At 42.7% G+C, this 25,343-nt stretch overlaps 1 protein-coding gene across 2 annotated transcripts in view; it reads left to right on the top strand.

Moving 5' to 3' along the window:
• The window catches only part of DOCK2 (dedicator of cytokinesis 2), a 1,232,183-nt gene that overhangs the window by 565,771 nt on the left and 641,069 nt on the right, over positions 1 to 25,343 (top strand). For both annotated transcript variants that reach the window (XM_040442815.1, XM_040442808.1), the window contains exons 24-25: positions 13,572 to 13,642; positions 16,413 to 16,519. In XM_040442815.1, coding sequence (XP_040298749.1) covers positions 13,572 to 13,642; positions 16,413 to 16,519 — 178 coding nt within the window. The remainder of the gene's footprint in view (positions 1 to 13,571; positions 13,643 to 16,412; positions 16,520 to 25,343) is intronic.

Here is a 25,343-nt window from a genome sequence, read left to right as displayed (position 1 = left end):
TACAGCCATATGTACAAAAGCTACCCGCATATCTCAAAGACACAAAACACATTTTACAGATATTAAAAGTGATAGATTGGAAGGATAATTACATTCTAGGTACCCTAGATGTAGCATCACTTTACTTTACACTGTTATTGAATATGAAAAAGGAAGAGAAGCCACAGAATATTTTCTAAAGAAAGATGGCGTGATGCCAGAGGAACAGATACATTTTATTGGAGAATGTATTACGTTAATTTTGAAACATAACTATTTTAAACATGGATCCGATTTTTACTTACAGACGTGGGGGACCGCGATGGGGACCAGATTCGCACCGAGTTTCGCAAACCTGTATATGGGTCGATGGGAGGAGCTTACCTACCGCGCCTCGGGCGAGATTGGTGCGAATCTGGTCCTCTGGAAACGTTTTATTGACGATGTGATTTTTATATGGAAGGGAGATGAACCTTTATTGGAAGAATTTTTAATTGGCTTAAATAAAAATGATTTTTATCTTCATTTTAGCCCTACTTGGAGTAAAAAACAGATACATTTTTTAGACTTAACGATTTCGATTGTAGATGGGTCCATCCATACGAAGACGTACCACAAACCCACGGACACCAATAGTTTTATACCCCTCAATAGCTGTCACCTACCAATTTGGTTAAATTACATCCCACGTAGCCAATATATACGAGCAAGGAGAAACTGCACCAATGATAGGGATTACAGAGAAGAATCCCAAAAATTAAATAAAAAGTTCATGGAAAAGGGATACGATATAAAAAATCAGGTACCAATCGCAGATCAAGTTATTAGACTTGATCAATCCGCGTTACTACAGAAAGACACAAGACAAGATAAAGTAAAATTACCAAAAGATGACAAACAAGTAGGAAATAAATAATGGAAATAAAAGAAAAAAACTCAGTTTTTAAAATCAACCATTACATGACATGCAATACCACAGGAGTCATATACTATATAAGATGTCCCTGCCAAAAAATATATGTGGGGAGAACAAAAAGACAGCTAAAAACCAGAATCAGAGAGCACATCAATAATACACACCAAAAATTTGAGGGACACCCATTATCCCGCCATTATGCCCAAAATCATGCGGCCAACTTTGCGGGATCCATATTTGGAGGCATTCAAAAGGCGCCCACTAACAAAAGAGGTGGCAATTATATTAAGGAAATATCACGGAAAGAAAGTAAATGGATTTTTAAATTAAACAGTTTAGCCCCATATGGCTTAAATCAGGAGATCAAACTATTTGCCTTTGATTAATGCATAATACTAACCCATAAACCGAACAGGGTTAAACACTCCTTGTTATAATAAACCAGTGGTTGTCATGGGAACGAGTGCCTATTTACTCTCAGGACTGACAAATCTCACTATCCCTGACGAAGGAGCCCGACTGGCTCAGAAACGCGTCGGATAGTTTTTGTCCCCTGAAGCCATCCATACAGAGTGCGGTGACGTCACACGCCAAAATTCCCGGACTTTAAACTGGTGGTTCCCTCGCACGAGTAATTTGCTGCCGTCGGAGCATCACTCACGCTAGAAGGTTGAACCAGAAGCCATCCGGGCACCAGCTTCCCTGCAATAACAAGGAGGATCTTCCACGCATAGATCGCTCTCCTATAAGGTACCAATCTATACAACTTTTTATTTGTGTCTCTAAACCCTTGACTACACCGTAATCAGCGCAGGTTCCCACTCTGGTTGTTTCAGAAACCAGACTCCTTTTATATACGTGTGTTCAGATTTCACCAGTCCAAGCAGCAGACTGTGTTTGGGAACCTAGCAGCGATTCCCTTATGGGTGAGGAGTGTCAAGTGGCCACGGTAGCGCGAGTGGACAGACATTTTATATACAAATATATTGTTAAGGCTACATTCACACGACCGTATTTTGCGGTCCACAAAACACGGATCCGCAAAAAAATACAGATCCATTGTAACAATTCCTATCCTTGTCCACAAACCTGACAAGAATAGGACATGTTCTATCTTTTTTGCAGGGCTATGGAACGGACATACGGAAGCATACAGCACACCGCATATTTTGCGGACCTATTGAAATTAATGGATCCACATCCTATCCGCAAAAAATGTGAACCAAAAATACGGTTGTGTGAATGTAGCCTTAGGTGCACCAGTTCATAAATGTGGAGTGACTTTAAGGGCCTTACATAATAGAGCTCACTAACTTATGGACGATAAAAAGAAAACAAAAAAGCTTTAATAGGATATACTGTACAAGGATAAAAAGAGGGGGGTAAAGGAAACCCCTATCAAACATGAAAACATAAATGCTTAACATAATAGAAACCATTTTTAGAAACTACACCCTTTAATTTATTCAAAACTTATTTTACTAAATTTGTTAACCCTTCAGGTGATCCACAGGAATTAAAGCGAAATGTTATGTTTTCATTTTTCTTCCTATCTTCCTTGAGCCATAACTTGCTATGCTATGGGTCTCATTAGCGAGACCCACAGCATTGAAATCAACTACTGACATCCCCATTGGCCGCAGGGGATGTCGGTAGGAAGCCCGTAAGCACAAACTTCAGGATTTTTGACCATTTAGATGCCATGATCGCACTTGATTACGGCATCTAAAGCCTTTAATTACCGCGATCTGCATTATTTCTGGTCACAGTAATTAGCGGCAGGTCTCTGCTGTTTGAAATAGCAGAGACCTGCCGGCCATGACGCCCGCTGCTCGTGCGCCATGTTTGCCTATTGCTCCAACTCTGTACATGTACGGTGCTAGTAGCAAACGGGTTAACACATGAAAACAAACCTCAATATGTATTATGCATATTATGCAGTTTACAGAAACACGCTATATGTGGTCCTAAATCTCTTCATGGGCACACGGTAAGGCTCAGATGGAACTATTGTTTTTGTGGGCAGATTTTGTGGAATGGTTTTCCGGTGCCATGTCTACCCTGAGGCACCCCTATAAACCCCAAAAAGTTACCCCATTTTGGAAACTACACCCCTCAAGGAATTGATTGAGGGATAAAGTAAATGCTTTGACACAAAAAGCATTTCATTTACAATCTATAAATACTTGGACATGAAAAAGAAAAATTACATTTTATTTCCAATAAAATTTTGCTTTAGCCCTAAATTTTTCTTTTTCACAAGGCATAACAGGATCCCACAATTTGTGGTGCATTTTTCCTGAATGCGGCAACACCCTATGTCATTGTAAACAGCTGTTTGGGGGTATGACAGCGTTCAGAAGGGAAGGAGTGGCATTGGGATTTTCTAACATGGAATTTGCTGAAATTGTTTTTAGGGGCCATAACATTTTTATTTTTTGTTGACTGAGCTATTTGAGGACTTTTTTGTTGCAGGACAACCTGTATTTATTTTTTTGCACCATTTTTGACTACAAATTACTTTTTGATCGCTTTTTATTCAATTTTTTAGGAGGAGAGGTGGGCAAAGTCAGTTTTTTTTTTTTTGTATGGGGTTCCTCATGTGGTATATACTGTATATATGATATGATCATTTTAATCTGTGGTTTGTTAGTTATGGCAATACCAAATTTATATAATTTTTGTTATGTTTTACTACTTTTTCAAAGATAAAATCACATTTGTATTAAAAATAAATTATATTTTGCATTGCCATGTACTAACATCCATAACATTTTTATTTTTTCATCAATGTAACTGCATGAGGGCTTGTTTTTTTTGTGGAAAAAGCTGTAGTTTTTATAGGTTCTCATTTTGGGGTACATATGTCTTTTTGATCAATTTTTATAACGTTTTTGGAAGGAAACCAAAATATAGCAAACAAACAAACAGGTCATGTGTGGAACCATAGTCACCTAACCAACCGTAGCTATATGAACCACACATGTAAAAATACATAGAGGCAAGACCGAGTAACTAGTGTTGAGCACAAATATTCGAAAAGCAAATTTTTCTCATGAATATCGCCACTTCGATAATTTGCGAATATTTAGAATATAGTGCTATATATTTGTTTTTTAGAATATTCGGCATTTTTTTCCATCTGATCAGATGATTCCTCCCTGCTTCTTGCTTGTGGGCCAATGAGTCATTGGCCCACAAGCAACTTAAGCAGGGAGGAATCATGACTTCAGATGGAAAAAAATGACGAAAATTCAAAAAAAACTAATATATAGCACTATATTCAATATAGTGCTATATATTTGTTTTTTAGACCATTCGTTATTTTTTTCCAACTGAAGTGAACACTTCAGCGCCCCGATTCCGCCTCCATTGGAGGCCGCGTCCTTCACCTTCTTTGAAGTCTATTCATTTATATCGAAGTATATTCAGTATACATAAGGAAGAAAAATAAGATTGAAAAATGACAAAAAATTTCGGTACATGCATAATACTTGATAAGAGTATCAGATACATGGAATAATAATGTATATGTCCTTCTAGAAGAGAATAGAGTGGAACAATGCATTTTATACAGAAAACGCACTGAAATTGCATTAAAAATGCATGTGCGTTTTTCTTGGATTAGATGCGTATTTTGTTTATATGCATATGATTTCAAGTGGGAATAGCCTAATGGGACCATAATGATTGATATGACCATGATTAGGTAATGTCAAATTCATTTGTATTGTCCTTTTCCTATGTGTTACACTGTTCCTTTTCCTATGTGTTACACTGTTCACTTTAGATGAAAAATAAAACGAATATTCTAAAAAACGAATATATAGCACTATATTGAATATATTGCTATATATTCGTTTTTTAGAATATTTGTCATTTTTTTCCATCTGAAGTCATGATTCCTCCCTGCTTGAGTTTCTTGTAGGCCAAATACTCATTTGGCCCACAAGCAAGAAGCAGGGAGGAATCATGTGTTCAGATGGAAAAAATGACGAATATTCTAAAAATGAATATATAGCACTATATTCTATAGTGCTATATATTAATTTTTGACCCATGCCTGTATTGATCACGTAATATTCGCATATTACGCAATCATTACCTTGCCGATTTTCATGTAAAAAAAAGAAAGAATATAACGAATATATGAATTCGCGAATATGATGAATATTCTAAAATTCTAAAATATCACAAATTCGAATATGACCCCTGCCGCTCATCACTACAAGTAACATACTAACCCAGGATCGGGGGGGGGGGAATAAGAGTACCCCAACCTATGTTTTGCCTTGCTTTTTCTAATGAGCATGAAACATTTTTGGAAGGTGACATGGGCAAGAATTGCAATTATGTCAGTGTTTTTTTTACTTTTTATGGTGTTTACCATGCAGGATTAGTAACATGATCCTTTTATAGATCAGGTTGTTACAGACACGGGGATACCAATTATGTGTAGTTTATTATTTTATTTTTTTCATTTTTTTATGAATTATCAATGAGTGTATATGGGAAAAAGGCAATTTATTTTATTTTTCTAATTTTATAAAAAAATTTATAAAAATGTTTAACTTTTTTATTTTTTTCACTTTTTCTATCAAGTTCCACTTTGATGTAGAAGATTCAGTGGGGCTGTACTGTCAGTATTAGGTTACATGCACACGACCGTTGTGTGTTTTGCGGTCCGCAAATTGCGGATCCACAAAACACGGATGGCATCCGTATGCGTTCCGCAATTTGTGGAACGGCACGGACAGCCATTATATAACTTCCTATTCTTGTCCGCAAAAAGGACGAGAATATGACAGGTTATATTTTTTTTGCGGACCACGGAACGGAGCAGCAGATGCGGACAGCACATGGAGTGCTGTCCGCATCTTTTGCGGCCCCATTGAAGTGAATGGGTTCGCATCCAAGCCGCAAAAACTGCGGCTCGGATGCAGACCAAAACAAAGTTTGTGTGCATGAGGCCTTACAGTGACACTGAGCCTGAATGCCATGGTAACCATCAAGAGGCTGCCATCACAGTGCGGCAGCCCGATGGGAGAAAGAGGGAGCCCCCTCCCACTGTTAGCATCAAGGATGCCGCAGTTGGCTACTGACCGCAGCATCTAAGGGGTTAAATAGCTGAGCTTAGTGCCAGCACTGTTCTCAGTGTATGTTTATAGTGTCACAGCTCCAGTTAACAGTGTGGATGTAACTGTATGCCCGATTGTGTTAAATTATATGTAATCTGGATGTACAGTTACGTCCAAATGCAGGAAGGGGTTCTTTTATCATTTAAGACAGGATTTGATTCAGGTATGATTTGGAACATGTGGCCTATTTGGTGTTAGATTTACCAAAAGTCACCCTTGTTAAAAGAAAATACAAGAGAAAATACAAGTGTGATCCATTAAAACTATCGGGGTACCGCTGTCACTCTATTGTGTTATGGTGTACAGATCACATCTATCATCTAATAGGTAGGGATGAGCAAACCCTGACCATACTGTTCGGGTTTGTACTAAACATCACGGTGTCCGGGTACACAAACCTGAACACGGACATTGGTGAGGATTTTAAATTAAGCTTGTTGAAAGGCTGCAGCGCAGCCAACAATCACCAAGCTTTAATGCTGCGGGGACTTGGAAGCCATCACAGCAATGCCTAGTATTGGCATAGCTGTGATTGGCCGGCGCATCATGTGACCCTGCATGCATAAATGCCGGATCACGTGGTGCACCGCCATTCTGCTCTGACTAGTCCAGGGACAGGACGGTGCTGCAGGCAGTGACAGTGTTAGGCAGTTATTGTCTTTAATAAGTCTGTAGGTGACCTATAGGCATTTATGTAGGTGCAATACAACTCCTTTGCACCAGTGACACAGAAATACAATACTTAATTGGCTATTAATTCTGTGGGTGATCTAAAGCCATTTTGGGGTTCAAAACTTTGCACTTTCATTCGTCTGTTATAGGAGAGTTAATCAGTCTGTTAATTGTGGCGGTGGGAGGGAGATACACCTCCTCTGCATCCGTGACACAGAAATACAATAACTAATCTTTCAGTTAATGCTGTTGGTGACCTATAGCCATTTTTTGGGGTGCAAAACACTACATTTGCACTTGTGACACAGAAATACAATGGCCGTGGTCATGGTGCTGCTGGTGTTGGTGGAGCTCCTGCTGTAGGGAGAGGACATTGTCGATCTGTGCCAGCTACGCACCCAAATGAAACACTCATGCCTCATTTTGTAGGCCCGAATACCTCTCTACGAATGGTAAGGCCAGAACAAGTAAAGGTGGTAGGAAATTGGATGGCTGACTGTGCCTCCAGTTCCTTCACATTGTCTCCAACCAAGTCCCTTGCTGAAAGCACACAATTGGCAGTGGTGGACCATGGGCATCCATCTTCCACCTCAACCCCTTCAGGCAAGCAGTCTGAGCCCCAAGTCATGCAGCAGTCACATACTTTTTGATGACTCTGCTGGCGGGATATCCATGGGCCATCCACCTGCCCCAGAAGTGGAAGAGATTGAGTGCACTGAAGCCCAACCATGTATGTTTGAGAATGAGGACATGGGAAGACTGCCGCAGCACGTCTCTAATTATAATGACGAAACACAGGTGTCAACTGCTGTGGCTTTCTGCACTGTGCAGACCGGCAAGGAGGGCAGGGGTGAGGAGTTAGTGGAAGATGATGTGAAAGATGATATGGTCCTAGACCTCACATGGCATCCAGGTCAGCTGTGTGCAGTTCGGAGGTAGAGGTGGGTGCCATCCAGCGCCAGCCGCACAACAAAAGAGGGAGCAGGGTGCAAAAGCAGAGCGGCCAGCCCCCAGCCAGTATGCCTGCTAATGCCCAATGTGCCGAGGGACAGAACACACCAAATCCAGCTCAAAAGAGTTCCCTGGCATGACAGTTCTTCAGGCAATGTGCTGACGACAAGACACTATGTGCAGTCAGAGCCTGAATCGAGGTATAAATGTTCTAAACCTGAGCACCACCCGATTACCAGCAACCAACTGAAGAAAAAAAAAAAAAAAGCACAAGCTGCAGTGGAGTAAACATCTGTAAAACAAAACCACTTGAAAACTTGAAAACAAACTCGGTTTCGAGGTACTAGTCGGAACTGAACAAGAGTTCGGTTTCAAGTTTTAAGGTGGTTTTTCACTTTAAAAAACAACTACCAAAGTTATTCAAAGAAGTCATGCAGGACTTTGTGAATAACTTACTTCGACACATTGGAGCCTATACATTCTAATACTGTACGGAGAAGAATCTTTGTATAGTATTATTCCGAAGTTTTGAACGAAACAACTTCAGATTAAGCATACAAAGCTCAGTTCTCTGAACTCTAATTATTATTTGTCATATTGGCAGAGTAGAGAAGTATATCCACCGCACCCCAAAAAATGGCTATAGGTCACACACAGAATTAACAGACAAATAAAAATAATTGTACTACTCTTACCACCATATTGGTTCCTTTTGCAGCACTCTAGCCATTTCTATGACTTTTTTTACAGCCATTTTTCAGCCCCAAAGTTCGGGTCCCCATTGACTTCAATGGTGTTCAGGTTCAAGTTCTGGACCAGAACTGAACTTTGAAACAAAGTTCGGCGAAACCCGAACATCCACTAGTATTCTCATCACTACTGACAGGATATTGGAGGTAGGTATTGGCTCAAAGTTCACATGAAATTCTGGTGGGGGGTTGATCCACCAGTATTTTGGGGTAACTCGGTAGGTATCTAGATTACCCAATATGTCCCAGGTTTAGTTGTCTCAGTGTAGTCTGGCTGCAGGCTACTTTTTGGATTCTTCCAAAGTAGTTGAGGAGTACTCAATTTTGTGAGTACTAGCTTTAATCGGCAGTCATACATAGGTTTGGAGAGACCTCTTCCACTCTTAAGATCTCCCCTTACTCCTTTCTTACATCCCTAAGCGGTGGAAGGAGAGGGGGGGGGAGATAAGTTCAGATCATACACACACACTCCTATCAGAGCCTGGGGAGTGGGGAGAGAGACCTCTTCCACTGCTGGGGGTCTCCCTTTGCTCTTTTCTTACACTCCTAAGCGGGGGAAAGAGAAAGGTGAGAAAACACACGCTTCTATCGAGAGGTAGATTCTGTAGGTCTGTTAGTTAGCAAGCATTATCCTGTAAGGGCTCTTTCACACCTGCGTTATTGTCTTCCGGCATAGAGTTCCGTCGTCGGGACTCTATGCCGGAAGAATACTGATCAGGATTATCCTAATGCATTCTGAATGGAGAGAAATCCGTTCAGGATGCATCAGGATGTCTTCAGTTCCGGTACGGAACGTTTTTTGGCCGGAGAAAATACCGCAGCATGCTGCGCTTTTTGCTCCGGCCAAAAATCCTGAAGACTTGCCGCAAGGCCGGATCCGGGATCAATGCCCATTGAAAGGCATTGATCCGGACCCGGCCTTAAGCTAAACGTCGTTTCGGCGCATTGCCGGACCCGACATTTAGCTTTTTCAGAGTGGTTACCATGGCTGCCGGGACGCTAAAGTCCTGACAGCCATGGTAAGTGTAGCGGGGAGCGGGGGAGCAGCATACTTACCGTCCGTGCGGCTCCCCGGGCGCTCCAGAGTGACGTCAGGGCGCCCCAAGCGCATGGATCACGTGATCACATGGATCACGTCATCCATGCGCATGGGGCGCTCTGACGTCATTCTGGAGCGCCCGGGGAGCCGCACGGACTGTAAGTATACCGCTCCCCCGCTCCCCGCTCCTACTATGGCAACCAGGACTTTAATAGCGTCCTGGGTGCCATAGTAACACTGAAAGCATTTGGAAGACGGTTCCGTCTTCAAATGCTTTCAGTACACTTGCGTTGTTACGGATCCGGCAGGCACCTCCGACAACGGAAGTGCATGCCGGATCCCAACAACGCAAGTGTGAAAGAGGCCTTATAGAGGTAAAACAGTGGTTACCTGATTAAAAAAAAAAAAATAAATACCCATGAACAAACCCTCCCTACATGTTGCATCAGCACACTGGCTTCACAGAGAAGTTTGGGTTGAGCTCAACTACCTGCCACATTTTATTAAAATTCTGCACCTGCCATTTGTTTTCCAAGCCAATTGTAAAGCCCCCCCCCAGGGCCAGGAAACCAGTCTGGTCCTTGTATGACCTCACTGGGCGGGCAAATCACCTGGGCCTCTAGTTAAGTGTTCTTGCATGGCAAGACCACTTACTGTTATCTCACATATATATTCTTATTATTATAGCCAAATTTACCACACTAACTCCTCCCACAGTTTTTACACTACATAGACAGTAATATACTGAAACGTGCGGATTGTTCGCGATTGGTGTGCTATTACTTTGTGGATCGTTTTGCCTAATGGTTCACGAAATATTGGCGTTTTTGTGGCAAAATTGGTCCCATAGGAATGAATGGCGGAATGTTCAAAACTAGAGTGGGATCTGACAAAAGCTAGAGTGTGAGCTGAAAAATCAGGACATGATTTCTAAACTGCCACCACTCCCTCATTTGTAAGGCCACCTACACAAATCTTATATCAAAACGTTCAGCTATCCCTGCTGCCACTAAAAATGTCCATGCTTAACCATAGGTTTAGCCATAGTCCTGATAGTTTTCACAATATGACCATTTGTTTGCAACTTACGCTGCTCATTGACATTCATTGAAACTCCACTCTAGCCACCTCATATTTGAAAGGGCAATTTCTAAACTGAGACTGTGCCTTTATTTTTAATATTCCAGAGACATACTATGCATCAAAATGTAGGTCTTTGCTGTAGGATTTATAATTTTTAAACTACAACCTTTTGAAGATGGCAACTGCCAGTGAAGTGAGCAAGTTTGAGCAGTTTGTTTTTAACCGCTCTTCTCTGCCTTTGCTGTAGAGTGAGTTGCCATAGGAACCCAGGTGTGTGAGCAGCCAGCAGAGTGACAAAATCTAGAGTGTGAGCTGAAAAATCAGGACATGATTTCTAAACTGCCACCACTCCCTCATTTTCAAGCCCACCTACACAAATCGGCTGCTAATGTTTTTATAAATGTATGTTATAATGTAACTGTGTTGCACTTTGGACAACAACATTGCAATTAAATGTGCTACATAAATAAATAAAAGTTGAAATGCATTTCTCAGTCTATCAAGCTTGCCATGTGCACTTTTTAAATTTGATCAATCAATTGGTTAGTGTAATGTTTACGATCATTACTCACTCCAAACACTCCACACAGTTAATCTACCCACTACTCTGCCTAGTCCAACCTTTCCACAGTTACTCCAGCCACTCCAACCACACAACAGTTACTCAAGCCACTCCACCCAGTTACTCCGCCCACTTCAGTTGTAGACTACTGGTGGAGGCAAGAACGCTTCACACAATTTCCCCAGAAATTGTAGCTTTTCTAGTTCTCTATTTGTTGTAGGACTTGGAGGGAGTATCATTCTGACATCATGTCATTCTGACACCATTAGGGGGAGTGTCGCTCTGACACCATTAGGGGGAGTGTTGCTCTGACACCATTAGAGGGAGTGTTATTCTGCCACCATTGGAGCGAGCGTCACTCTGACATCATTAAAGGGAGTGTCTCCCTGACTTCATTAAAGGGAATGTCGCTCTGACACCATTAGAGAGAGTTGTGTTCATAAGTCAGCACTCCGTATAGACGCGAGAATAGTGGTGCTCGCGTCTAGGAGAGGCATTCCGTATATATGTGAAGTAAAGACTGGCACTCGTTTCTGTTTGCAATTATGGCGTTCTTTATTGTCACATTGTATAATATGTGACACATTTCAACTAATGAAAGCCTTGTCTGAGGAAGGCTTTCATTAGCAGAAACGCTTCACATATTATACAATGTGACAATAAAGAATGCCATAATTGCAAACAGAAGCGAGTGGCAGTCTTTACTTCACACCATTAGAGAGAGTGTCACTCTGACATCATTCGGGGGAGTGTCGCTCTGACATCATAAGGAGGAGTGTCATTCTGACACCATTAGAGGGAGTATCATTCTGACACCATTAGAGGATGCGTCACTCTGACATCATTAGAGGGAGTATCGCTCTGACACCATTAAGGGGAGTGTCGCTCTGAAATCATTAGAGGAGTGCCTTATTGCTGGCTATTTCACCCCCCCTTAGGGCCAGACCATCAATCTGACCCCCTTATGTTAGTACTAGGCGGGTAAAACACCTGGGCCTATAGTTCTCTATTTACTGTAGGACTTGGGTTGGTTGTTCTGACATCATTAGTGGAGTTTCGCCCTGACATCTTTCAGGGGGTGCATTCGTGCCAACAAAGATTGCAGGGGGAGTGAACTTGCCAGGAATAAGGCACTCCTCTAATGATGTTGGAGCAACACTCCCCTTAATTATGTCAGACCGACACTCCCCCTAATGATGTCAGAGGGACACTCTCCCTAAGGATGTCAAAGCAACACTCCCTCTAAGGATGTCGGAGCAACATTCCCACTAATGATGTCGAAGAGACATTCCCTCTAATGATGTAGGAGCGAAACTCCCCCTAATGATGTCAGAGCGACACTTCCCCAAACAATTTCAGAGCAACACTCCCCCTTATGGTGTGAGAGCGACACTAATCCTGTTGGTGTCAGAGCAACATTCCCCTTAATGGTGTCAGAGCAAAACTCCCTTTAATGATGTTAAACCGACACTCCCTCTAATGGTCTTAGAATGACACTCCCTCTAATGGTGTCAGAGCATCACTTCACCTAATGTAATGATGTCAGAGCAACGCTCACCTTAATGATGTCAGAGCAACACTCCCCTGTATAATGTCAGAGCAACACTCCCCTGTATAATGTCAGAGTGACACTCCCCTGTATAATGTCAGAGTGACACTCCCCTGTATGATGTCAGAATGATACTCCCTCCAATTTTGTCAGAGTGATCAGCTCTTTGACATTGGACTAAAAATATGGGTGGTGGCATACCCAAGTCCTACAACAAATAGAGACCTAGAGGCCCAGGCGATTACAATAAAATGTGGCAGGTCTTTGAGCTTCCCCTTAACACAACCCAAACTCCTCTGAAAAAGGGGATGCCAGCATTGAGTCCCTTTTTAACCCCTTGGATACCAAAGTTTTTTGTTTTTTTTTTGCATTTTCAGGTTTTAATGACCGCAATCGGTCCGCTGTTTGAAACATGTACGGCGCTAGTAGCAAAAGGGTTAATTAGGCCCCCTAACGTGTGGTACCTAAGGAAAAATTCATACTCACCTGTACCCTTGCTTTCCACTCTAGCACTCTTCTGGTCCCAGCCTTCTTTACTTCTGGCCAGAGTAAAGAAGAGGTCATGTGTTCTATTGCAGCCAGTGACTGGCCTCAAAGGGCCATTTTTATTCAAAGTTTTTTCTTTTGTCTTAAATGATACATCACAAAGAAACAAAGCATGTTAAAAAATTTATGTTAGTACTGAAAAATGCGTATTCTTGAAAAATAATCTTCAGCACTAAATAATATAAAGCTGAACTAGTTTTAAGGAGTCATAAATAGGATGTTATCAAACATTTATGGTATATGCGTAAGTTGCTGACTCGTACATATACAATCGTGTTCTCTGTTATTGAGTTTCCTGGCACTATTTCTTGCCAATATGTTATAAAGAAGACCAGCAGGAGAACATAAAATTGCTAATATCATTGTGTTGATTTATTGTGTTTTCAGGTTGCTGCTCTGAAATATTTACCTTCAGTTTTACAAGATGTGGAGACAGTGTTTGATGCCAGACTGCTTAGGTAACAAATAAATCTTATTTACTGTCAATGTCATAGGAATCAATTGTAAAAGGCACAGGCTAGTTTAGCAGACTGCTGTATAGAATTTCAATTATGAAGGTTAATATATTTTCCAATATACATAATAATTAATTTCTAAAATTAAAAAGAAGTTATTTTGATTACTGAAATAGCAGTTCACAAAAATTTTAAAGAGAAATATGGTAGAACCTAGTTCTGGCTTTGTAAGTAGCATTAAGGGGGTTCTCTGGGACTTTAAGTATTGATTCCTGATCTGATGTCTGACACCCACCCGGATCAGCTGTTGGAAAGGCCACTTCACAGGGCCAATTGCTGCAGCCTCCCTCTTTGTCGACCTGTGGCCATTCTGCAGCTCAGTCACATTCATGTAAATGGGACTGAAACATAACCTTTATTTTATTTAGATAAAACTGGTCAGCAATAGACCACCTCACTAAAGTAGATTGAGGGCCTATGCCTCCCATCCTGTTATCCTTGCCGCTGGACACTCTATAATAAACTGGCTGGTTATATCACATCATTATTATATCAATTGTATGCTTACATTTTGGTTATTGTTGTGTTGATTGTGGCCGGGGTATTGTTTCATGTGGTCTTTATATGTGATTCTAATATTAGTTTGTCAATTGTCAATTGATCCTATACTTTGGGCATTTTTCCCTTTTGGAATAGTCTTGGGCACGGTTTTCCATATTGTATATGTATACAGGACTGACTCTCGGACATTGACTCCCTAATCCTATAATGGTCCCCTGAAGAACCCGAGTGGGGGTAAAGCATTGGGACAGCATTGGGCACTCCAGATGTGGTGGAACTAGAACTGCCAGCATGCTCCATGTATTTCTATGGAGTTCTGAAAACAGACAAACAAGTGTACATCTTGGGAGTCGTAGTTACCACAGCTGGAGTGCCTGAGGTTAGCCATAGGGTTTACCAGGGTACATTAGGAGTAGGTTCCAGAGCAGGATTCACCCACTATCAGGATGGTTCCCTGTGAATAGGAGTAGTGAGTCAACTAGGAAGAGTTCACCTCACCTTCAAGGCTTTGCATGCTACCCCACTTCATTTGTTTTGTCCTGTTTCATTTCATGTATTTGTTTATTTTGGGTCCTCAATCTAAATAAAATAAAGGCTATGTTTTAGATCCATCAATACAGTGATATGTTTTAAAGAAGCATGTATATTCTATATTATATATTCTAATATCTATTTATGTTCAGTTACTGCAATGCTAAGCAGAGGCTCTATACAATGTATAATGCTGTGCGTGGATTACAATCAGGAGTCATCTAACCACTTCAGCCCCTTCAAATGGTTGATCTGCAAGGGGTTGCTGGGAGTCATTAGAATATTGCTAGGATCAGTGGTAGCTCCTATGGGGCCTGCAGTGGTAGGGTGGCCTGGGCCTTGTGGATGTCTGTTAGTCCAGGGCTCATTCCCCAGGTATTGCTCTTCCTGGCAGGTGAAATGCAGTGACATAATTGCATGGGCCACGGTTCATTCCCCGACCTATCCTTTGCCTGTCAGCTCAGAAGGCTCAATGATGTCATTGCATTGCACGTGTTGGAGTTACCAGAATGTGCTTCCTTAATCGGGGGAGTCGGGCTAGGTGAGTTTTTTTTATTTGCATCACAGGGGTGTCACTAAAAGGGAGTGTGAGGGCACTAAAGTAGCATAATTAGAGACAATATACTGTAAGAGGAGATTTATTGTATAGTGTTGCAATACTACCTTATGCATTCAACAGTACAAAAAGGCTATCTTTAAGGGTTTGTTCAATGGTATTTTATATATAGCTCACAGTGGGTTAAATTTATTATTATTTTTTAACTTGTGACCTATCCTTTGGGTAGGTCATCAGTATCTGATTAGTGGGTTTCCGACACTGGGGATCACCACCAATCAGCTGTTGGAGAAGTCACGGGAACACAAAGTTGAGCTGCAGCCTTCTCTCAGCTCACCAGGCACAACGCCGTACATTGTACAACAGCTATGCTTGGTATCCCAGCTCATCCCCATTCACTTCAACAGCTGATTGGTAGGGGTTGGTGTTGGACCCCCACTGATCAGTTAAAAAAAAATCATAGAAAACCGCATGCATCCGTTCAGAACGGATCTGTTTGTATTATCTTTAAAATAACCAAGACGGATCCGTCTTGATCACCATTGAAAGTCAATTGGCGATGGATCCGTTTTCTATTGTGCCATATTGTGTCAGTGAAAACGGATCCGTTTGGTTCAGTTTTGTCAGATGGACACCAAAACGCTGCAAGCTGCGTTTTGGTGTCCGCCTCCTAAGCGGAATGGAGGCAGAATGGAGCCAAACTGATGCATTCTGAGCGCATCCTTATCCATTCAGAATGCATTAAAGGCAAAACTGATTTGTTTTGGACCGCTTCTGAGAGCCCTGAACGGATCTCACAAACGGAAACCAAAACGCCAGTGTGAAAGTAGCCTTACTTGCCTATGTACAAATGAAATGACATAATTCTGCTCATTATGTCCCAGTTTACATAAGAGCTATATTGAACTGCAGATAACAGGATGCCTGCTTTAGTGTTCAAGTGTGGATCTGGAACATTTTATGGTAATTTTCTTTTGTATGTGTAGAGTAACAAGAATATAGAAAAGCATCCCTCTAATCATTAGTGTACAGAATTTCCTTAGACTACCCAAGAGGAAGTTTAGAGTTTACTTCATGGCATGACAATATGAACTAATAAACATTTAACCACTCTTATTACTATAGCCAACTGCTGTATGAGTTCTACACGTGCATTCCTCCTGAGAAACTGCAGCAGCAAAAAGTACAGTCTATGAATGAAATTGTTTGCAGCAACCTTTTCAAGAAACAAGGTAAGACATGCAGAGTATTGAGTAATATTGATACAAATAATTGCTTATTTTTTTCAATTCTACATATATATTTGACTCCTATAGAGATACCAACATGTTGGACACAGTTTCATAAAATATTTCATATCTTTATTCACACTTAAAACTATTCACATTAAAAAAAATGAGAAATTCATAGAGATAGAAACATAACATGGAAAAGACAAGTGGAACACATTGTGGGCTAAAACAATTACTACTATACTTTGCCTAGGTGATAGCTAGAGATGGCCTTGCGGTTCGCCCGGCGGTCGTTACGCTGCAAACTTTGCTTGTTCGCGATTCACCGAACATGCAAACAAATGGCTATGTTTGCTTGCGCCATTTTCTTTTGCATTGAGCCGAACTTTGACTCATGACACATACATCAGGTGGGACAGGACAGCCAATTGAGACGTTTGAGCACATGGACACACCCCCACCCCATAACAGAACCCGATCTGGCAGCCATTTTACATTCTGTGTTTTGCCAGTGTAGGGAGAGGTTGCTTTGTGGAGCAGGGACAAGCTGTTAGGGACACCAAACGCTAGCTAATAGGGCCACAAAAGTCCATTTAAGAACTGGTATAGTTGTTCTATCGATAAGTGTGATATACTGAGGGGTGTGATATAATATACTTTCTAACATAGAAAGTATATTATAATGCATTTGTATTGTGCAGCAGTTGTGTGCGGTTCTGCTGCGATACCGCAGGTATATAGAGGGACAAGCGTTATTGGAGCAACTATTGATATAGTTGATATACCTGTTGCCCCAAAACAAACTGATTAAGGGGTGCTTCCACAAAATACTGATTATGGGGTTTGATATACCTGCTTACACAAAATACTGATTGAGGGGTGCGATATACCTGCTTCTACAAAATACTGATTAAGGGGTTCTATATACCTGCTTCCACAAAATACTGATTGAGGGGTGCGATATACCAGCTTCCACAAAATACTGATTAAGGGGTTTGATATACCTGCTTCCACAAAATACTTATTTAGGAGGGAGATATACCTGCTACCACTAAATACTGATTGAGGGGTGCAATATACCTGCTTCCACCAAATATAGATTCAGGTGTTCTATATACCTGTTTCCACAAAATACTGATTGGGGTGTAGGATATACCTACTTCTACAAAATACTGATTGAGGGGTGCGATATATCTGCTTCCACAAAATACTGATTAAGGAGTTTGATATTATTATTTATTATTAAAGCGGCATTTATTCCTTAGCGCTGATAAGCGGTGCACATACATAATACAGACAATTGCACTAATCATAAACAAGACGAGTTGCAAACTGGTACAGAAGGAGAGAGGGCCCTGCCTGTGAGGGCTTACAATCTACATGGTATGGGAGAAGGACACAGTAGGTGCGGGTGAAGTTTCCACTATAGGTGAGAGTCTGATATGTTGGGGTAGCGAGTTCCAGAATGTGGGGGATGCACGGGAGAAATCTTGGATGCGATTGTGGGAAGAGGTGATAAGAGGAGAGGAGAGAAGGTGGTCTTGTGAGGATCGGAGAATGCGTGTGGGGATGTATCGGGAAAGTAGCTTAGAGATGTAGGGAGATGTAGGGAGGGGACAGGTTGTGTATGGCCTTGTATGTATTTGTTAGTATTTTGAACTGAATTTGCTGGGCAATGGGGAGCCAGTGAAGGGATTGGCAGAGGGGAGAGGCAGAGGAGTAACAGGGTGGGTGGTGGATTAGTTGGGCAGCAGAGTTGAGGATAGATTGGAGGGGTGCGAGAGTGCTAGATGGAAGGCCACAGAGGAGAATGTTGCAGTAGTCTAGGCTGATGTGATATGGGCCGATAACTGGACAAAGAAGATGGGTCAAGTGAAGGCTTTTTGAGGATGGGTGCAATGGTAGCATGTTTAAAAGCAGAGGGGAAGACACCAGAGGTTAGTGATAGGTTGAAGAGATGAGTTAGGGCTGGGATAAACACTGTGGTGAGGTTAGGGGTGAGGTGGGATGGGATTGGGTCAAGTGCACAGGTGGTGAGATGTGATCTGGACAGTAGAGTGGAGAGTTTTTCTTCTGTAATGGTGGAGAAGCAGGTTTTAGGAGAAGAGTACCAAGCAGTTGAGTAGGGGGTCTGTGGGGATTGTGTACTGAAGCTTTCTCTGATGTTGACAATCTTTTGTTTGAAGTATTTGGCAAAGTCCTCAGCTGAGAAGAGAGGGGGCGCTGGGGGACAGAGAAGGGAGTTAAAAGTGTTAAAAAGTTGTTTAGGACTGTGGGCCAGTGAGGATTTGAATATGAGGAGGGATTGCTTGTATGCGGTGAATTGATCTTTAGAATGGAATTTCTTCCACTGCCGCTCAGCAGCCCTGGAAGCTTGTCTGAGTTTTTTGGTCAGGTTGGTGTGCCAGGGTTGTCTGTTGATTTTTCGGGTTTTGTTGTGTGTGAGGGGGGCAACATTGTTCAGAGCTCTACTTATAGTGGTGTTATATAGGGTGGTGGCAGCATCTGGGTCTTGGAGGTAACAGATGGTAGAGAGTAGGAGAAGAGAATCAGAAAGCAAGCGAAAGTCGAGATGTTTAAGGTTCCTGCGGGGGTGTGCTAGTGTGTGGACTGGGGGAGCAGCAGAAGAGACCAATGAAGAGAAGGTGAGTAGGTTGTGGTCGGATAGGGGGAGAGGCGAATTTTAAAGGTTAGATAGGGAGCAGAGGCAGGTAAAGATTAGAGTGCGTGACCATCTCTGTGGGAGGGAGCTGAAGACCACTGTGATAGGCCGAAGGAGGAAGAGAGCGATAGGAGTTTAGAGGCTGCCGAGTGGCAGGTGTCAATAGGGATGTTGAAATCACCCATGATGATAGTGCGGATGTCGGCAGAAAGAAAGTGTAGTATCCAGGTATTAAAGTGGTCAAGAAAGATGGTGGCTGGGCCTGGGGGGCGGTAAATAACAGCTAGTTGAAGGTTGGAGGGAGAGTAGATGCGAACAGAGTGTACTTAAAATGAGGTGAGCGTAATGGAGGGTGGCAGTGGAGTTGGGCTGTAGGATCAGGTGTCTGGTAGGAGAAGACCAACTCCTCCACCATGTTTGCAGCCGGGGCGGGGTGTGAGTGAATTGAAATCCACTATAAGAGAGTGCAGCAGGGGAGGAGGTGTCAGAGTGTGTCAGCCATATTTCTGTGAGGCCCAGAAAGGAAAGTTTTTGAGAGATGAAAAGTTCATGAATGTAGGACAGTTTGTTACAGACAGAGCAAGCATTCCATAATGCTCCTGCAAGAGTAACCATAAGAGCAGGGGTCAGAGGAATGGTTATTAGGTTTAAAGGGTTGCAGAAATTTGTAGAAGGAGATTTGTTGTGGGACATGGAGGTGATAGTGGGGATTTGCTGAGGGGGCCTGAATTTGGAGAGATATCACCAGCAATAAGGGGAAGCAGAGAAAGTGGTAATAGATGAGAATAAGAGAGGGCAGGAGGTATCTGTGTGTGTTTGGGAAGGAAGTGTTTTATGTTGCCAAACAGGTTTGTGCAAGCTGTCAGATGAGAAGGTAAGATGGAGAAAGAGATGAATAGTTCCTTGCTGGGTGAATAGATGTGGGGGTATCTATGTAAGCACCTGTGGTCCCCTTCTGGTCCAATTCTGGTATAATTCAGTATGTGCACTTAAAGAGTTGCACTTAAAGGTGGTGCATTGAAAATACATTGAAAATATGGTGCATTGATATACCTGCTTTCACAAAATACAGATTGAGGGGTGTGATATACCTGCTTTAACAAAATACTGATTAAGGAGCTTGATATACCTGCTTCCACTAAATACGGATTGAAGGGTGAGATATACCTGCTTCCACCAAATATTGATTCAGGTGTTCTATATACCTGTTTCCACAAATTAATGATTGAGGGGTGGGATATACCTGCTTCTACAAAAATACTGATTAAGGGGTTCTATATACCTGCTTCCACAAAATACTGATTGAGGGGTGCAATATATACCTGCTTCTACAAAATTCAGATTAAGGGGTTCTATATACCTGCCTCCACAAAATACTGATTGAGGTGTGCAATATACCTGCTTCCACAAAATACTGATTAAGGGGTTTGATATACCTGCTTCTACAAAATACAGATTGAGGGGTACGATATACAGACGTCCACCAAATACTGATTGAGGCCTGTGATATACCCGCTTCCACAAATACTGCTCTTCTCTAGGGACTTTGGCACAGGGTCATTTTGAAAATGACAAGCAGAGGAAGAGGCAGGCCGTTCCACAGGGGTGGTAGGGGTCGGGCAGGTGCACCAGGCCGGAGCCTAAGTAGGCAGTTGGAGAAGGTGCGTGCGATTATGTTAAATGACGCACTAGAGTTGGTTGAGTGGCTCACTCAGCCTTCCGCTTCTGCACCCTCCTCATCCTCTGTAGCTTCACCCTCCTCACTCTCTGCTGTGTGCACTCCCAAAGACACCACCACCACCATAGCCCCTCCACTCGAGTCAGAGGAATTATTTTTCCATCCATTCCCAGATCTTACCAATGCGCAGCCATTCTTGGCATCGGATGAAGAAGTGGAGATAGCAACGGCCGCCACCCAGCAGTCTGACGACAGTACCCAGCTCAGCCCAAGGACGGTGGTCCCCACTGTTGCTGCCTACTCCGAGATCTCTAATGTCAGTGGTGGTGAAGGTGATGATGATGAAATGTCGATAGATGTCATGTGGTTGCCCACAAGAGAGGAAGAGGGGTGGAGTTCAGAGGGAGAGACAGAGCAACAGATAAGGAGGAGAAGCAGGCAGAAATCGCAGTGCACAGGAGGCAAAAAGCAAACTGCAAATGTATCTGGAGCGAGCCATCCACCCACCATGCACGGTCACATCTTGCGCTCCCAGGACGCCGGCACATGGCTCCGCAGTTTGGGCTTTTTTTTAACGTGCCAGCTGTTTACAATAGTGTTGCCTATGCGAAAGTCGCTTTAAGCCCAACGGTGCCAATCTGCTGAGCACGCTGAAACAGGGCAAAATGACACGTGCGCCGTGCATGGCACACGTCCTGAACTTAGTCGTGCAGCAATTCGTCGCCAAATACCCCAGAGTCCAGGACGTCTTGCGGCAGGCCAGGAAAATCTTTGGACATTTTAGAAGATCTTACATGGCCATGGCTCACCTTGCTGACGTTCAGTGGCGACACCACCTCCCCGTCAGACGTCTGATTTGTGACAGCCCGACGCGCTGGAACTTCACCTTGTATATGCTTGATAGGCTGCTCCAGCAGCAACGTGCCATTAACGACTACCTATACAAACTCTACAGCAGGACAGGTTCTGGGCAGCTTGGTTTCTTTTCACCGTGCAAGTGGCTGCTCATGCGCGACTCATGCAGACTTCTGCGGCCATTTGATGAGATGACCAAACTGGTCAGTCGCAGCCAGGGCGCCATAAGTGACATCTAACCTTTCCCTTTTCCTTCTAAAACGTGCATTGCGTTGTGTCATTGATCAAGCCGTCGAGGAGCAGGAGCTGGAAGTTGAGGAAGTCGCAATGCTGAATGAATTCCCAGGGGGGGCTACTCCATCTGAGACAAGTCAGCAGGAGTCTGAAGAGGAGTCAGAGGAGGATGGTGGCTGGGGGGAGGAGGAGGAGCAAGAAAAGCAGGCTTTGAGGGGGACTTTAAACTTTTCGGGGATCCCTGGTGTTGTCCATTGCTAGGAGGAGGAGACCGAGGATGACATTCTCCTGTGCGATGAGCAGGAGCCAGGGCGCTCCACCGCTTTCAAATTAGTGCAAATTGGGGCCTTCATGCTCCAGTGTTTGAAGAGGGACCCCCTTATAAAAAGCATAAAGGGCAAGGACCAGTACTGGGTGGCAACATATTTAGACTCTAAGTAAGAAAACAAAATGGCGGACATGTCACCAGCATCACAGAGGGCTGTCAGAATGCAGCATTTCCAGGCCTTGCTGCGAGAGATGCTGCATTCTGATGTTGTGGGCGCTGGCAAAAGAATTTCCAACCACAGCAAAACAGGTGCGGGTACCAATCCTACCGCGCCTGCAAGAAGAGGGCGGTTTGGATATTAGATCATTCTAGCAGCCAACCCATTGAGAGCCGCCCTCCGGATCCAGCCTCAGGGAATGCCTAGACTGACAGGTGTCCAACTACATCGGGTTAACGGCCGATGTGGACGCTCTGAGGAACCCCTTGACTACTGGGTGTGCAGGATTTTCCTGTGGCCAGAGCTGGCACAATTTGCCATGGAACTCTTGGCTTGCCCCTTGTCGAGTGTCCTGTCTGAATGGACGTTCAGCGCAGCAGGGGGATCGTGACCGATAAGCGCACCCGCCTAGCTCACGACAGTGTGGACTACCTCACATTTCTAAAAATGAGTGAGGCATGGATGTTGGAGGAATTCAACACCTGTAACGACCACGTGTAATTGAATTTCCTCATGCCAGCCCACACATATACGCCACCACGCAGAACATAGAATGGTCCTTGTCTTATGTATATATAGTGGCATAAAAAGCCTTTTCTGTCTGTTAAATGCCTAATTTTTGGGGCCTCTACTTCAGTGGCCTACAGTAATAAAAATTATCCAGTGACCTCCTAATGTACTTCCAGACACATAATCACTTGTTCTTTTCTGTCAGGTGAATGCATAATTTTTGGGGCCTGTACTCCACTGGCCCGCAGTAAAATCGTTATCCACTGACCGCCTAATATTCCTCCAGCCACATAATCACTTGTTCTTTTCTGTTCGGTGAATGGCTAATGTTTGGGGCATGTCCTCCACTGGCCTGCAGTAAAATTGTTATCCACTGACCGCCTAATATACCTCCAGCCACATAATCACTTGTTCTTTTCTGTCCGGTAAATGCCTAATGTTTATGGCCTATACTCCCCTGGCCTGCAGTAAAATTGTTATTCACTGACCGCCTAATATACCTTCAGCCATATAATCACTTGTTCTTTTCTGTCCGGTGAATGCCTAATGTTTGGGGCCTGTACTCCACTGGCCTGCAGTAAAATTGTTATCCACTGACCGCCTAATATACCTCCAGCCACATAATCACTTGTTCTTTTCTGTCAGGTGAATGCATAATTTTTGGGACCTGTACTCCACTGGCCTACAGTAAAATTGTTATCCACTGACCGTCTAATATACAGTTGCAAGAAAAAGTATGTGAACCCTTTGGAATGATATGGATTTCTGCACAAATTGGTCATAAAATGTGATCTGATCTTCATCTAAGTCACAACAATAGACAATCACAGTCTGCTTAAACTAATAACACACAAAGAATTAATTGTTACCATGTTTTTATTGAACACACCATGTAAACATTCACAGTGCAGGTGGAAAAAGTATGTGAACCCTTGGATTTAATAACTGGTTGAACCTCCTTTGGCAGCAACAACTTCAACCAAACATTTCCTGTAGTTGTAGATCAGACGTGCACAACGATCAGGAGTAATTCTTGACCATTCCTCTTTACAGAACTGTTTCAGTTCAGCAATATTCTTGGGATGTCTGGTGTGAATCGCTTTCTTGAGGTCATACCACAGCATCTCAATCGGGTTGAGGTTAGGACTCTGACTGGGCCACTCCAGAAGGTGTATTTTCTTCTGTTTAAGCCATTCTGTTGTTGATTTACTTCTATGCTTTGGGTTATTGTCCTGTTGCAACACCCATCTGTGTTGGCTACCTATTCCTCCTTCGCCGCCGCTTCCACCTAGACCTACACGGCCACATCCACCCATTTACCGCCTCCTCAACCTCTTCCTCCTACATCATTCCTAATTTAAATTTTTTTAAGGTCTTTTTTTTTATTATTCATTTCCCTATCCACATTTATTTGCAGAGCATTTGCCATTTTGCTGCCTTTTGAAGCCCTCTAGCTCTTTCCATGACATTTTTACAGCCATTTTAGTGCTCAAAAGTTCGGGTCCCCATTGACTTCAATGGGGTTCGGGGTCAAGTTCGGGTCCCGAACCCGAATTTTTTTTTCAAGTTCGGCCGAACCCGAACATCCAGGTGTCCGCTCAACTCTATCTACAATAATTAAAAATAAATGCTCCCCCAAAGGCCTGGTATTTCCTGATAAAGGAATGGGGCACAAATTGTAAATAAAGACAAAATAATAAATAAGGAAACACCATTGCACACCACACTGCATCTTCTAACTATATCTCCCCCATATCAAAATGATTAAGGATAATGGACATCATTTTTTTTTTTCTTTTATTTATAAAAAAAAAAAAAAATGCAATTACAATATATAAAAATATGCCAAGTTAAAATATAAGCCTACCTCTATCCACCCTCTCTATACCCCCCTACTAATTCCCCAAGGAGTTCCCCCATCAATTACAACTTAACTCAATATTAACTTAATTGTTTTCCCTCCACTATTTATCCACAATGACCACATATAAAATCAAACCACATACTAATTTTCCCATCTATAGATATATTTGACCACCCTGTTAATACTGAGGCACAGTAATTCTATAAGCAAGGAAGAGTGTAGGATACAACCAGCTAACTTCCATAAGTGGTGCGGTGCATGAAAACAGGGCTGGATCCCAGGATAAACATGTTGTCTGAAGAATAGTGATTAGCATAAAATGTCTTTATTTCATCTCAGGACATCAACAAGTTAAAAACATATGGGATCATTTATCAAACTTGTGTAAAGTATAACTGGCTTAGTTGCCCATAGCAACCAATCAGATTCCACCTTAAATTTTTGACATCTCTTTTGGAAAGTGAAAGGTGGAATCTGATTGGTTGCTATGGGCAACTAAGCCAGTTCTACTTTACACCAGCTTGATAAATTACCCC

Source organism: Bufo bufo, chromosome 1, assembly GCF_905171765.1.
Source record: "Bufo bufo chromosome 1, aBufBuf1.1, whole genome shotgun sequence".
NCBI classification, from domain to species: domain Eukaryota; kingdom Metazoa; phylum Chordata; class Amphibia; order Anura; family Bufonidae; genus Bufo; species Bufo bufo.
The sequence above is the reverse complement of the archived record's forward strand: the minus strand, read 5'-3'. Positions and strand labels throughout refer to the sequence as shown.